The sequence below is a fragment of the Coregonus clupeaformis genome, chromosome 2 (genome assembly GCF_020615455.1).
Source record: "Coregonus clupeaformis isolate EN_2021a chromosome 2, ASM2061545v1, whole genome shotgun sequence".
Classification (NCBI taxonomy): Eukaryota; Metazoa; Chordata; class Actinopteri; order Salmoniformes; family Salmonidae; genus Coregonus; species Coregonus clupeaformis.
The window spans coordinates 31,969,560-31,982,442 of NC_059193.1; the positions used below are offsets into that span (position 1 = coordinate 31,969,560).

General features: G+C 43.5%; 1 protein-coding gene across 1 annotated transcript in view; it reads right to left on the reverse strand.

Moving 5' to 3' along the window:
• Positions 1-4,785, reverse strand: part of gabra4 (gamma-aminobutyric acid type A receptor subunit alpha4) — a 31,172-nt gene extending 26,387 nt beyond the window's left edge. The window contains exons 1-2 of the mRNA XM_041843080.2: positions 4,313-4,785; positions 3,959-4,077 (exon numbers count right to left, since the gene is read on the reverse strand). Coding sequence (XP_041699014.2) covers positions 3,959-4,077; positions 4,313-4,398 — 205 coding nt within the window. The 5' untranslated portion in view covers positions 4,399-4,785. The remainder of the gene's footprint in view (positions 1-3,958; positions 4,078-4,312) is intronic.
• Between the last annotated feature and the right edge of the window lie 8,098 nt (positions 4,786-12,883).

Sequence of the window (12,883 nt, forward strand, 5' to 3'; positions counted from 1 at the left end):
TGCAGTGATCGGTAAGCTGCTCTGACAACTGATGCTTAAAGTTAGTGAGGGAGATAAGAGTCTCCAGCTTCAGAGATTTTTGCAGTTCGTTCCAGTCATTGGCAGCAGAGAACTGGAAGGAATGGCGGCCAAAGGAGGTGTTGGCTTTGGGGATGACCAGTGAGATATATCTGCTGGAGCGCATACTACGGGTGGGTGTTGCTATGGTGACCAATGAGCTAAGATAAGGCAGGGATTTGCCTAGCAGTGATTTATAGATGACCTGGAGCCAGTGGGTTTGGCGACGAATATGTAGTGAGGGCCAGCCAACGAGAGCGTACAGGTCACAATGGTGGGTAGTATATGGGGCTTTGGAGACAAAACGGATGGCACTGTGATAGACTACATCCAATTTGCTGAGTAGAGTGTTGGAGGCTATTCTGTAAATGACATTGCGAAGTCAAGGATCGGAAGGATAGTCAGTTTTATGAGGGCATGTTTGGCAGCATGAGTGAAGGAGGCTTTGTTGTGAAATAGGAAGCAGATTCTAGATTTAACTTTGGATTGGAGATGCTTGATGTGAGTCTGGAAGGAGAGTTTTCGGTCTAACCAGACACCTAGGTATTTGTAGTTGTCCACATATTCTAAGTCAGACCCGCCGAGAGTAGTGATTCTAGTCGGGCGGGCGGGTGCAAGCAGCATTCGATTGAAGAGCATGCATTTAGTTTTACTAGCGTTTAAGAGCAGTTGGAGGCTACGGAAGGAGTGCTGTATGGCATTGAAGCTCGTTTGGAGGTTTGTTAACACAGTGTCCAATGAAGGGCCAGATGTATACAAAATGGTGTCGTCTGCGTAGAGGTGGATCTGAGAGTCACCAGCAGCAAGAGCGACATCATTGATATACACAGAGAATAGAGTCGGCCCGAGAATTGAACTCTGTGGCACCCCCATAGAGACTGCCAGAGATCCAGACAACAGGCCCTCCGATTTGACACATTGAACTCTATCTGAGAAGTAGTTGGTGAACCAGGCGAGGCAGTCATTTGAGAAACCAAGGCTATTTAGTCTGCCAATAAGAATGCTGTGATTGACGGAGTCGAAAGCCTTGACCAGGTCGATGAAGACGGCTGCACAGTACTGTCTTTTATTGATCGCGGTTATAATATCGTTACGGAAGAGTGGCCAGAAAAAAGCCATTGCTTGAAGAAAAAAATAAGCAAACATGTTTGGTCTTCGTCAAAAGCCATGTGGGAGACTCCCCAAACATATGGAAGAAGGTACTCTGGTCAGATGAGACTAAAAATGAGCTTTTTGGCCTTCAGGGAAAACGCTATGTCTGGCGCAAACCCAACACCTCTCATCACCCCGAGAACACCATCCCCACAGTGAAGCATGGTGGTGGCAGCATCATGCTGTGGGGATCTTTTTCATCGGCAGGGACTGGGAAACTGGTCAGAATTGAAGGAATGATGGATGGCGCTAAATACAGGGACATTCTTGAGGGAAACCTGTTTCAGTCTTCCAGAGATTTGAGATTGGGACGGAGGTTCACCTTCCAGCAGGACAATGACCCTAAGCATACTACTAAAGCAACACTCGAGTGGTTTAAGGGGAAACATTTTAAATGTCTTGGAATGGCCTAGTCGAAGCCCAGACCTCAATCCAATTGAGAATCTGTGGCATGACTTAAAGATTGCTGTACACCAGCGGAACCCAGCGAACTTGAAGGAGCTGAAATAGTTTTGCCTTGAAGAATGGGCAAAAATCCCACTGGCTAGATGTGCCAAGCTTATAGAGACATACCCCAAGATACTTGCAGCTGTAATTGCTGCAAAAGGTGGCTCTACAAAGTATTGACTTTGGGGGGGTGAAGAGTTATGCTCGCTCAAGTTTTCAGTTTTTTTGTCTTATTTCTTGTTTGTTTCACAATAAAACATATTTTGCATCTTCAAAGTCGTAGGCATGTTGTGTAAATCAAATGATACAAACCCCCCAAAAATCGATTTTAATTCCAGGGTGTAAGGCAACAAAATAGGAAAAATGCCAAGGGGGGTGAATACTTTCGCAAGCCACTGTAAATGACAGAGTAAAAAGAAGAATACAAATATACAGAACATTGCATATTTATGCAAAATAATAATAATAATAACAGCAAAGGAATAGCCTTTTTGGCCTAAATGCAAAGCCTTATGTTTGGAGGAAATCCAACACAACACATCACTGCCTCCTTATTTTCAAGCATGGTTGTGGCTGCATCATGGTATGCTTCAGTCTGCTTTAAACCAGAAACTGGGAGAGGAATTCACCTTTCAGCAGGACAATAACCTACAACACAAAGCCAAATACATTGGAGTTGCTTACCAAGAAGACAGTGAATGTTCCTGAGTGGCCAGTTTTTACTTGAATCTGTTTGAAAATCTATGGCAAGACTTGAAAATTGCTGTCTAGCCATGATCCCCAACACCTTGACAGAGAGTGACACGTTTTGAAAATAATAATGGGCAAATATTGCACAATTCAGGTGTGCAAAACTCTTATGAGACTTACCCAAGAAGTCTCACAGTTGTAATCGCTGCCAAATATGTTTCTAACATGTATTGACTCAGGGTGGTGAATACTTATCTAATCAAGGTATATTAGGGTTTTATTTTCCACTAATCTTTCAAAAATGTTAGAATTGTTCTTGCACTTTGATATTACAGAATATTTTGGGAAGATAATTGACAAAACATTTTAGTCCCACTTCGTAACAATAAAATGTGAAGAAATCCAATGGGTCTGTAGACTTTCTATCGGCACTCTAGTTCTGATTGATTAGGCTACCCTTTACACACCAATCCTCAATTGAATTTAAGTAGACCTAGTTATATTCACCTGTAGGCCTGTTATGGAAGAATATGTAAAACATAAAACCTCAGTAACAGCCTAACATTGGCCAAAGGTTGGGTTGATAATGCTGTGGAGATGTGTGCCAAAACCCAAATAGCCTATAACTTATGCATACCTAATAACCTACACCAGGTTCTAAGCTTTTATATATTGGAATGAACCATAGCTAAATAGGTTTAAAACATACACTTCTGGGAGTAAGCCGATCAGTATCTAAGCTATGCACACTTGGTGAGTTCTGAAGTTTACGCGCCCTAAGGTAGAATTTTTCTGAGGGTGGAGTTGAAGGACGTATCCTAAGGTAGGCTATTTTTAAACACACCGACATGCATGTCACATGTCAAGGCTGTAATTAACGAAAAATAGTTTACTTTTTCGTTATTCATTCTCATTAAATGCATACAGTCTTTTAACGTGTGTTTGGTACTTGGCGCTCGTGGAGGATTTGACACACGAGAAAACAACACTGCACTCTTTTCTACTTAAATTGTGCATTAAGTGGCTTTTCCCACAGCGATTAGGCTACATAACTAAACTCGCTTAAACATTTGAAGGTAGCCTATCGTTTTCAGTCGCACACAAGGGTCAAAGCAGTGATTATAAGAAAGTGTTAATTCAGGTCATGACGACCAGCTTTTGAAACAAGGAATGTCGTTTCACATCTGTGGGAGGCAGTGGTAGTAGCTCAGTGGAGCAACATGTTTCATTTGAAACAGTAGGCTATGGAAAAGCTCATGCCCTCTGGTGGAAACATACTATGTAATTTTGATCTGTCAACCTCATAGCCCATTTAAACAACTCAATGAATCAAATTGATTCATAAAGCCCTTTTTACATCAGCAGATGTCACAAAGTGCTATACAGAAACCCAGCCTAACACCCCAAACAGCAAGTAATGCAGATGTAGAAGCACGGTGGCTAGGAAAAACTCCCTAGAAAGGCAGGAACCTAGGAAGAACCCTAGAGAGGAACCATGCTTTGAGGCATTGGCACAATAGTGGAAATCATTGTCGCCCATCTCTTTGAGCCACTGTAGCATACGAACTAATTGGACAGCCGAAAACTGTCACTGTTTCAGGTAGGTACCTACCCCCAAATCCAGGTCGCAGTCTGTTGTCATACCCGTCCAGTAGTCTGTCTAAAATGCGTGTGAAATTCTCGGGATATATTCTCTCATCCTTTTTTATCGTTCCAGAGATTCTCTTTACACTGAAAAACGACACAAATAATCAAAATGATTTGTTATCGTGAAATACAGCAGCCTCTCCGATACCCAAGCTATGGATGACAAAATTAACATTTGGAGTCACAATCATATCACTCAATTACAGCACTTTCGGATTTCAGCACCTAGGGTCTTCAGGACCATGGACAGTAGCACCAGCGCAACGCCAATCTAACAGGAAAAAATAAGCCCCCCAGATGATGTAGCCTCGGAACTCACCAAGCAGTCAGGCAGAAAAAGTAGAAGAGAGTCGAAATGTAACTGGGGTACATCGCAGTTACCATCTCCTTCTTGGCAGAAACCATCTTTGCATGCCATACTTTAAGCCTCTTCACATCTCCCTTCGCCAAATGTATTGTCCCAACATGGAAAGATTAAAACCAGAGAGACAGAGAGAGCGGAACGGCGCAAAAGCAACTCCAGCAGCATCTCCCGCTATCGCTTTCTTGCCAGGGAAAAAACACCCGTGCCAGCTGAGCATTCGAACACGCGCACCTTTCCTGCTGTCGCCCAATGACTAAACCAAAAACAGTCTTCTCTCAGTTGTTGGCATCCACCCCACGTCAAGTAGGTGTCCTCTGTCTCACACCACCGTTTGAGTTGAGAGATGAGAATAGACGAGTACTGTGCTGCGTTGAAACGCGAATATCTATGGAAAAATTGGGTTTTGCGTCTGCCGCGCAATAAATCCAGTGGTGAGACCAACAGCGAGAGAATGAGGAGGAAGCAACAACCAGCTTTCGATTCAGTATCCGACTGCTTGTAGTTAGTTACTCCCCCACCCACCCCCCAGAGCTCAATGAAACACATCTGATGTTGTCAAAGCCATGATCACAATAGTGCTGTTACACTTTTTCATTTAGTGGACCATATGCTCAGCCATATTTGGCCCCAAATTTTTTTGGTGGGGGCCGAGAAATTGCCAAATATTCTGTTTTCGATTGTAAGTGCGCAAAAACTACATTTGTGTCAGTCCATCACTTCACCTTACCTAAAGCAATTGATGAAAAGTAAGGAGTCCTGTTGGTTGTAGAATTTTGTATAAGACTGAATGTATTAATCTACAGCCTAAATTCAAATGGGTCAGTCTTGTCGCAATACGCAAATCAGGCCCACACACAGTAATGTAGAGGAACTGGGACAAGCCACATGCTGCTTCACAGATTTCTCTGCACCGAGATAGGAACTACAGTACGTGTGTCATATCTTTACAGGTAAGGAGGGCTTAGACAGAAAGTGTTTGTGCCTTTAACAGTTTAACTCCACAGGATTTAAAGTTATCCAGCACACAACCCCAACACAGAAGACCAGGACAGGTAAGTATGCTGTAAGGCAAGTTTTATTCAAAATTCATAGGTTAACATACTGGACCCCCTTTTCCCACCTCCCACAGCAGACTGTACTACTCCCCAGACTGCGTCGGCACAATAGAGCCTCCCCCAGGTAGGTTACTTCCAGGATAAGTAGTATGACCCACAAAAGTGACATACTGCAAGACACTACACACTGAATTATTATGATAGGGCATTGCAAACAATATCTTTATTATAATGGAAGGGATTGAAAACAATATGGTGAAAGGCACTGCAAATCTCACTCTGGTGCTGCTCTACTCTGCCCACCCCTCTGAAAGGACCCTCAATTGCTATGGGACAAATGGGGAGAGGGAAAGAGACAGGACAACATGTAGTATAGAGGGTGGGGATAAATTCTCGATTTCTAGGGCCTGATGAAAACCTGATCCCCACAAAAATCTAAAATAAATGTCTCTCTGGCGATCTGCAGAAGGCCGCACAGCTCCTGGTCTGGAAAACATCCGGTCTGGGACTCTGCCTGGCGAAGTCACTGATAGCGCTGCCTCCGGCACTGGGAACGAGAAAGAGATTCCGCAGGGCAACCTGCTGCAATGGTGGCTTTCAGTGGTTTTACAAAATGGTTCAGAGGGAAACCTAGTGTAAGGGAAACACACAGGAAGAATTACGTCCCTCACTGGGTGGCCCTAAAAACACCCAGATGCGCATTGTACCAATACCTCTCTTGGTCCACTGCTCGCCTTTCGGATTACAGTTTCACAGCCCCAGCTAGATGTCAGCACAGCTGCTAACTTCCTCTACCGAATTTAAGGTTAAGAGTTCTTGTCCCGCAGACACTGGTCCAATGCAATCACAGAAAAAAAAAGAACACAGACAAGACCGTGGAACTTACGTAAGGGAACGTTCCCCTCCCAACAAATATTTTAGCAAACGGTTAGGCAAGCTGCCTAAGAGGCATTCTCCGCTCAGTTCCCCGACAGGAACAACGAATAACACAAGGTTTTAAAGGGAAACAACAACCAATCCCCAGCAACCTGTCTGATAAGCGAACTCACTGCAGCTGCGTCTGATCACACCAGCCCCGCCTCCCACTTATTCTATAAATCTGCCGGGTCTGTGTGTGTGCCCCTCTGAGTCTATGCCCCTGAAGGTTGGGTGCGTGTAAAATGTTACGGGACAGACAAGATGTCTGGTTTCCACGAACCTGGTTATCCCACTTGGCTTTTAAAGTGCAGCTGCTCTGCAACCAGACATAACTTAACTGTCTGGCCTCTTATACAGTACTGGCTTTAACAGAGGAGACGCTAATTAGTACTCTGATGGTTGGGAGGCTGAACAATATGCTGGCAACACAGGAGGTTGTTTTGGAGCTAGAACTGTGCATAGAGTGAACAGTCAGAGTGAACCTGGTATGATTCCCTGTTCCCTAGTGTATTACTTTTGGTCGGTGCCCATAGGACTCTGATCAAAAGTAGTACACTATATAGGGAATAGGATGCCATTTGGGATGCAAACCTGGAATCATGTGGTAACAGAGCAGTTCCCTAACTTCTACTTTTACATTTACGTCATTTAGCAGACGCTCTTATCCAGAGCGACTTACAGTTAGTGAGCGCATACATTTTTATTTATTTTTCATGCTGGAATCGAACCCACAACCCTGGCGTTGCAAATGCCATGATCTACCAACTGAGCTACATCCCTGCCGGCCATTCCCTCCCCTACCCTGGACGACGCTGGGCCAATTGTGCGCCGCCCCATGGGTCTCCCGGTCGCGGCCGGCTACGACAGAGCCTGGATTCGAACCAGGATCTCTAGTGGCACAGCTAGCACTGCGATGCAGTGCCTTAGACCCTGCCCCACCCACCATATTCCACCCACCATATTCCACCCACCATATTCCACCCACCATGGTCCACCCACCATGGTCCACCCACCATGGTCCACCCACAATACACTGAAGCGTCACTTCTTTCATTTTGGGGGATGAGTAATGCACATGCTCTTTGTGCGGCGGGCTTTGTTCCAACTACAACTCTTTATATAGCTATGTTATTCCATTTGGCAGGTAGCCTAGCGGTTGGGCCAATAACCGAAAGGTCACTGGTTCTAATCCCAGAGCTGACTTGGTGAAACATTTGTCAACGTGTCCTTGAGCAAGGCACTTAACCTTAATACCTCCTGTAAGTCACACTGGATAAGAGCGTCTACTAAAATATACAAATATTAAAATGTGTATGTTTCACTTGAGGACTCTGGGCATGAACGGAATTGATCATATATGTATAAATATTCATAAATGTGTGCAATGGAATGTCGTAAAATGTCATATTGTGACAGAAGTGTTTTAGTAAAAGGTTTTTATGCTATCTTGACCTTTCAAAGTATGCCCTGACCTGTCTTAGAGAGAACAAAATGTATTGTACTGTGCATTTTCTAGCCAAAAAACAAGGGAGGTTGTTTTAGCCTTGAGACAATAACGTGTGTCTTCACAATGAGGTTAGGATGGTGATGACAGAAATCAACATATTTTAGTCTCTGTATATCGTGTGTGTGTGTGTGTTTGGTAGTCCACGTCCCAGGACTCCTTGAAACATGTTCTCTTGCTCTGTAAGCTATATACGCTGCAGCAATAATGGCTGCTATGATAACCTAGTTTCTCACCAATGTGTGCGTTCCTTCCATCCTGTGTATGCGTGTGCATGAGTGTATGGGTGATGTGCGTGCGAATACATGTGTGTTGTGTGGTTGTGTTTGAGCATGTGTACAGTACGGGCAGGCGTGCGTGTAGGTGTGTGTGGCTATAAGCCTGTGTTTGTTTGCATATCCAAGCTAAAAATATGCTTGCTTAAAACCTAAATGCCAGAGAGAAAATATGTATTTTTTCCTTTGGTCCATACGGTAACCAAGACAGGGTTTTGTGTGCAAAGTGCAAACCCCAGACATTTTCCACCGAAAATAGATTTACGGTAAATCTTCATATTTTTGCTATTTTAACAGAAAACGAAGCAATACAAATGCCATTGTAGCTGTGTATTTTCTATGTCATTGTGTGTCATTGTTTTAGATAATTGCATTGAGCACACAGAACGTAATGGGCAGGTAAGAAAGAAAAGCAGCCACTTTGCACTGGGGGTGCGATTGATGAGGCTACATGGCGGCGTTGGCACATGAAGCTAATGAATCAGAACTGTGAATCAAGCTGTCTAGTAATCACACCCATGCCAAAGACTGACATGTTAGCTAAACAGAGGCACAACAAGTATAGGCAAAGAGAGAAAGTGAAAAGATAGTATGTTTCAGCGCTAAAACCCTCCACTGGAAGAATGCCTATGCTATTGACTGGGTGAACAATGAGTGATCGTCGTGATCATCTTCCTCACCATCATCATCATTAAAAGACATCTCCACCAGTTAAAACCTTTCTATTTATATATCTTGCTATTTATGAAGCTTTCTATTCATTTCATAATGTGCCGACATTTTAAACCAAGTGTCAAAGATAAATCACCAAACCTAGATGAGCTTTGAAAACAGCTGGCTGATATCTCACTAGAGCCACATAATGTAATGTTATTACATTTGGGAATTTTTCTGAATTGTGGGGCATCTTGTAGACCAGCGTTTCTCAATCTCGGTCCTGCCCCACCTCCCCTCCCCAATCAGCTGTGATGTGCTATGGCAAAACCCAAAGCGTGCTCCCGGGGGGGCTCCAGGACTGAGTTTGGAAAACCCTGTTGTGGACTAGTGTATTTGAATTAATTGACAATCTTTTGAATAGATTTACAATGGCAGGAAATTACAGTCTTGGATGATCATGTGGCTAACCTTAATGTGCACATTAGATCTGATGACGAGCAAAACAAGGCTCCATATGGTCGTGGTGCTTCAGGAACCAAAACGATGACACAGTTATTGTAACACGCAGAGTTTGGTGTGGTGTGTCAATTTTCTATCTAACTCAAGTTTATGGTGATGTCACTTGGTTTCCATCCCATTTGCTGTGGCTCAGCAAAAAGCCCCAGCACAAGTGTTGTGCATACATCTGCTGTTACTGGTGGGGGGCGGGTGCTGCCGTGGAGACGGACGAGGAAGTGATGCAGGATGCACACTGTGACCATGTTTCCATGATACCCTCATGAGGAGGCAAGAAGATGAACACAAAGAGGAAAAAGAGAAAAGAGCAGCTTTCAGCGCCACAAAGCAGTCTGATAAAACTACTCAAAGTGTTATGTAGTTGTTGTTGGGCTGCCAGACTTTTACTTTACCTGTAAGATGCAACGCAAAGTGACTTCAAACAAAGCATAGATAGAGATATATGTATTTTCTATTGTGCCCTGGGAAGGTCACACCTCTCAAGACAATTGATAAAGGAAAGACCATGTCCATACTGGGCACCAAACGCCCTGTCTTAAAAAGAGGGAAGAAAGAGAGGATTCGTATACATTCCCTGCTGGTGACTGTAAGCACCATCTCACAGCCCCCTTCTTCTTAATGTTATTATTGCTCTGGGGCTATTGTAGGTACTGTGTATTCATTACCCTTGCTTTCTGTCCATTACAGAACCACTACCACTCCCATTTCCATTCCATGTCTGTTGTATGTCAATCAAGTGTCCCTGTGTGTTACTCTGTAAGGTTGCCTCGTCCCCCCTGACCGGGCGAGGTGCTAGCGGGTCACAGATCAGCCTAAACGGAGAGTCGCTCTGTATCAAAAATATTTCCTACATTGAGCCCAAACTGAAATAGTTAGTGCTGTGCGTAGTGTTTGGAGCGCAGAGCAATGCCCTCAAAGAGGAAGTCTTTCTGGAAACACTTCCATAGACACCCACACAGGACAAGTATACTGCCAATGTCAAAGTCATAAAATGAGAAATTTGGCAAACCCATGCGACCCAAATCCTTTTGTCTCTGTAAGAGGCTTTTTTGAATCTGGGGTGGTTTCTTATTCCAAATAAAGCATTTGGGAATAAAGAGATTTGGGAATAAACATGGGGATTGTCTGAACCAGATATAGAAATGTAGGTAATATGAATTTATCCAGAAATGACTATAAAATGTGCACTAGGAATGTACGTGTTTAGAGTTACTCTCACACATAAGTATTTACATGTATCGTAGAAGGAGACAATTCTTCGTGGCAAGTTCGAGACCATTGGTCTGCAGGTAGCTGAATCTCTAAAGTCTATCTAGAGCAATCTCCTCTGAAGGTCGTTGAGATGGTGTAGTTTTAATCACTGAAGGTGGTCATGCTTCTCATGAAGAAGTCAGGAGCATTGCAGAAGCCATGAGGTAGTCTGTCAAACTCAGGCCAAACAGTTCTTCAAGCAGTGCATTTCTTGTCAACTTCATGGAGAAAGGTGCTGGGGAATGCATCTTGAAAGCAAGATGCAGTAAGAAGCAGTAATATACTCTTCATCATTAATTGTTATAGATGAACAGTAGCCGCCAGGGGATTTGTGAATTGCTGGGGAAAGGAGGAAGCTGAAATCTAATCAGACCGTTTTGCTTTTGTCTTTCACATTGTCTTTCATTCTAAAAGGTAACTATTCAATGTACAGAATATGATGACAAGGATCAAGTAATTAAGCAAGTAGCATTCAAGTGTCACCAGTGGGGCATCAGGCATCATCAATGTATCCATAGATTACATCCTACATTATTTGGTGGCAGAAATTCAAACATCTCTGGAAAAGGACACTTCTATATCATCCTATAGTCACAGGAGGAGAGAATTAGGGCTTCCATTATTTGACTGCGTTTGGATAGAGAAAGAGAGACTGCCTTGCAACAATCGTCAGTTTCCAGTCTTACTAGGGTTATGTACACCAATCGATTGGAGAGGGGGTGCTTCACAAAGCGCACAGTTGATGCGCCAGAGGGGTAATGCATTCACGGAAAGTGGAGAGAGGGAACGAGAGAACATTACACTTACACACACCATTAGCTCCAGGGCGAACGTTTTCCCACTATTTCAATGCCTCTCCTTACATCTCCCACCGGTCACGTACCCCGGAGACGCATGCCAAATCGTCACCAGAAATTGTACATAAAGGACTTGGGAGTTCCTCATTTATGCCCTTGTTTAAGACATAAATACCTGTCGCCTACAAGTGCCAGTATAGCACAACACTGTAAATTAGCTTGTGTGTACAGTAAACAAAGAATGGAGCAACGATGCTCATCAATGTCCATTAGACCAGGTAATGAGAGAGAGGACAAGGGAGAAAGAGAGGTCACCAGCTGCTTAAATGCTTCCAATAACAAGCTCGATTGTGAAAGACTTTTAATGCGTTTCATTGCATGTTTGGTACGTCTTAACTTTGGATGTCATGATACAGTCTAATGGTCCAAGAAAAAAGCCCATGTGACTTTAGGTTAAGTTTTCATTCTGAATGTGTGTTTTAGCGTCTTCCGTAATGCCTCTACATTAATGTTGTTTGTGAATTAGTGTGCACAACATTCCAGAACCTTGGAGGACTCCGCCTCATTAGCATCTGTGCCCTGAAGCTGCTGCAAACACATCCGGCACAGTTGGTGACTTCACACCAAAAAGGGCTACGCACACCACGCACACACAGACACACAGCAAAAGGCTAATGAACTCAATCACTTCCTCCAGGAAAGGTGTTTAGTTATGATACACACCTCCTGTTGAGGTACACTCACCTCCTTTATTGAGGTGATCATGACCTCATAAGTCTGAGGATTGAAACTGACCTGAACACTAATAATACTCAAGCAAGGCCCTTAGTCGGTCAGATTACTGGCCTGATTGCTTGGAAGATCCGGCTCATTTTTGCCTCTCTATTGAGGCAAGCAGCACTATAAATAGCCTAGTACACTGGAAATAGCCCACGGTTCTCATAGGAGGCTCTCAGGAGATGGCTGAACCCATGGCCAGATTCCCAACTAGTACCCTCAACATAGAGCTGTAGGCCTTACTGTAACTGTAAGACATTCAAAAGTGATGTTTCGTGGAACCCTTGAAAAAAAAGAAACAAATATGTTTTTATTGTCACGTATACCAGATAGGTGCAGTGAAATGTGTTGTTTTACAGGGTCAGCCATAGGAGTACATCACACCTGGAGCAAATTATTGTTAAGTGCCTTGCTCAAGGGCACATCAACATATTTTCCATCTTGTTGGCTCGGGTAAGCACTAGGTTACCTGCCGCCCTTTTTATAGTTCATGAAGCTGTGTTATTTTGATTGCATATTTGAAGTGGGTGTTGATGTCTTTCAGGAATTAAGACACCCTCTTTTGAATCATGTGTACTCTTTATAGAGGATCTGGAATGAAGGGTAATTTATTCTAGACATGTTTAAGATGGTTACACAAATACCAAATTATGCATTGTTATGCATAACTGCAAACCAAAAGGTTTGCCAACTGCAAACCAAAAGGTTAGCTACAAGTATGTCCGGGTGTGACATTTACTCTCATCCACTTTATGTTCAATGCAACTCTTCCAGCT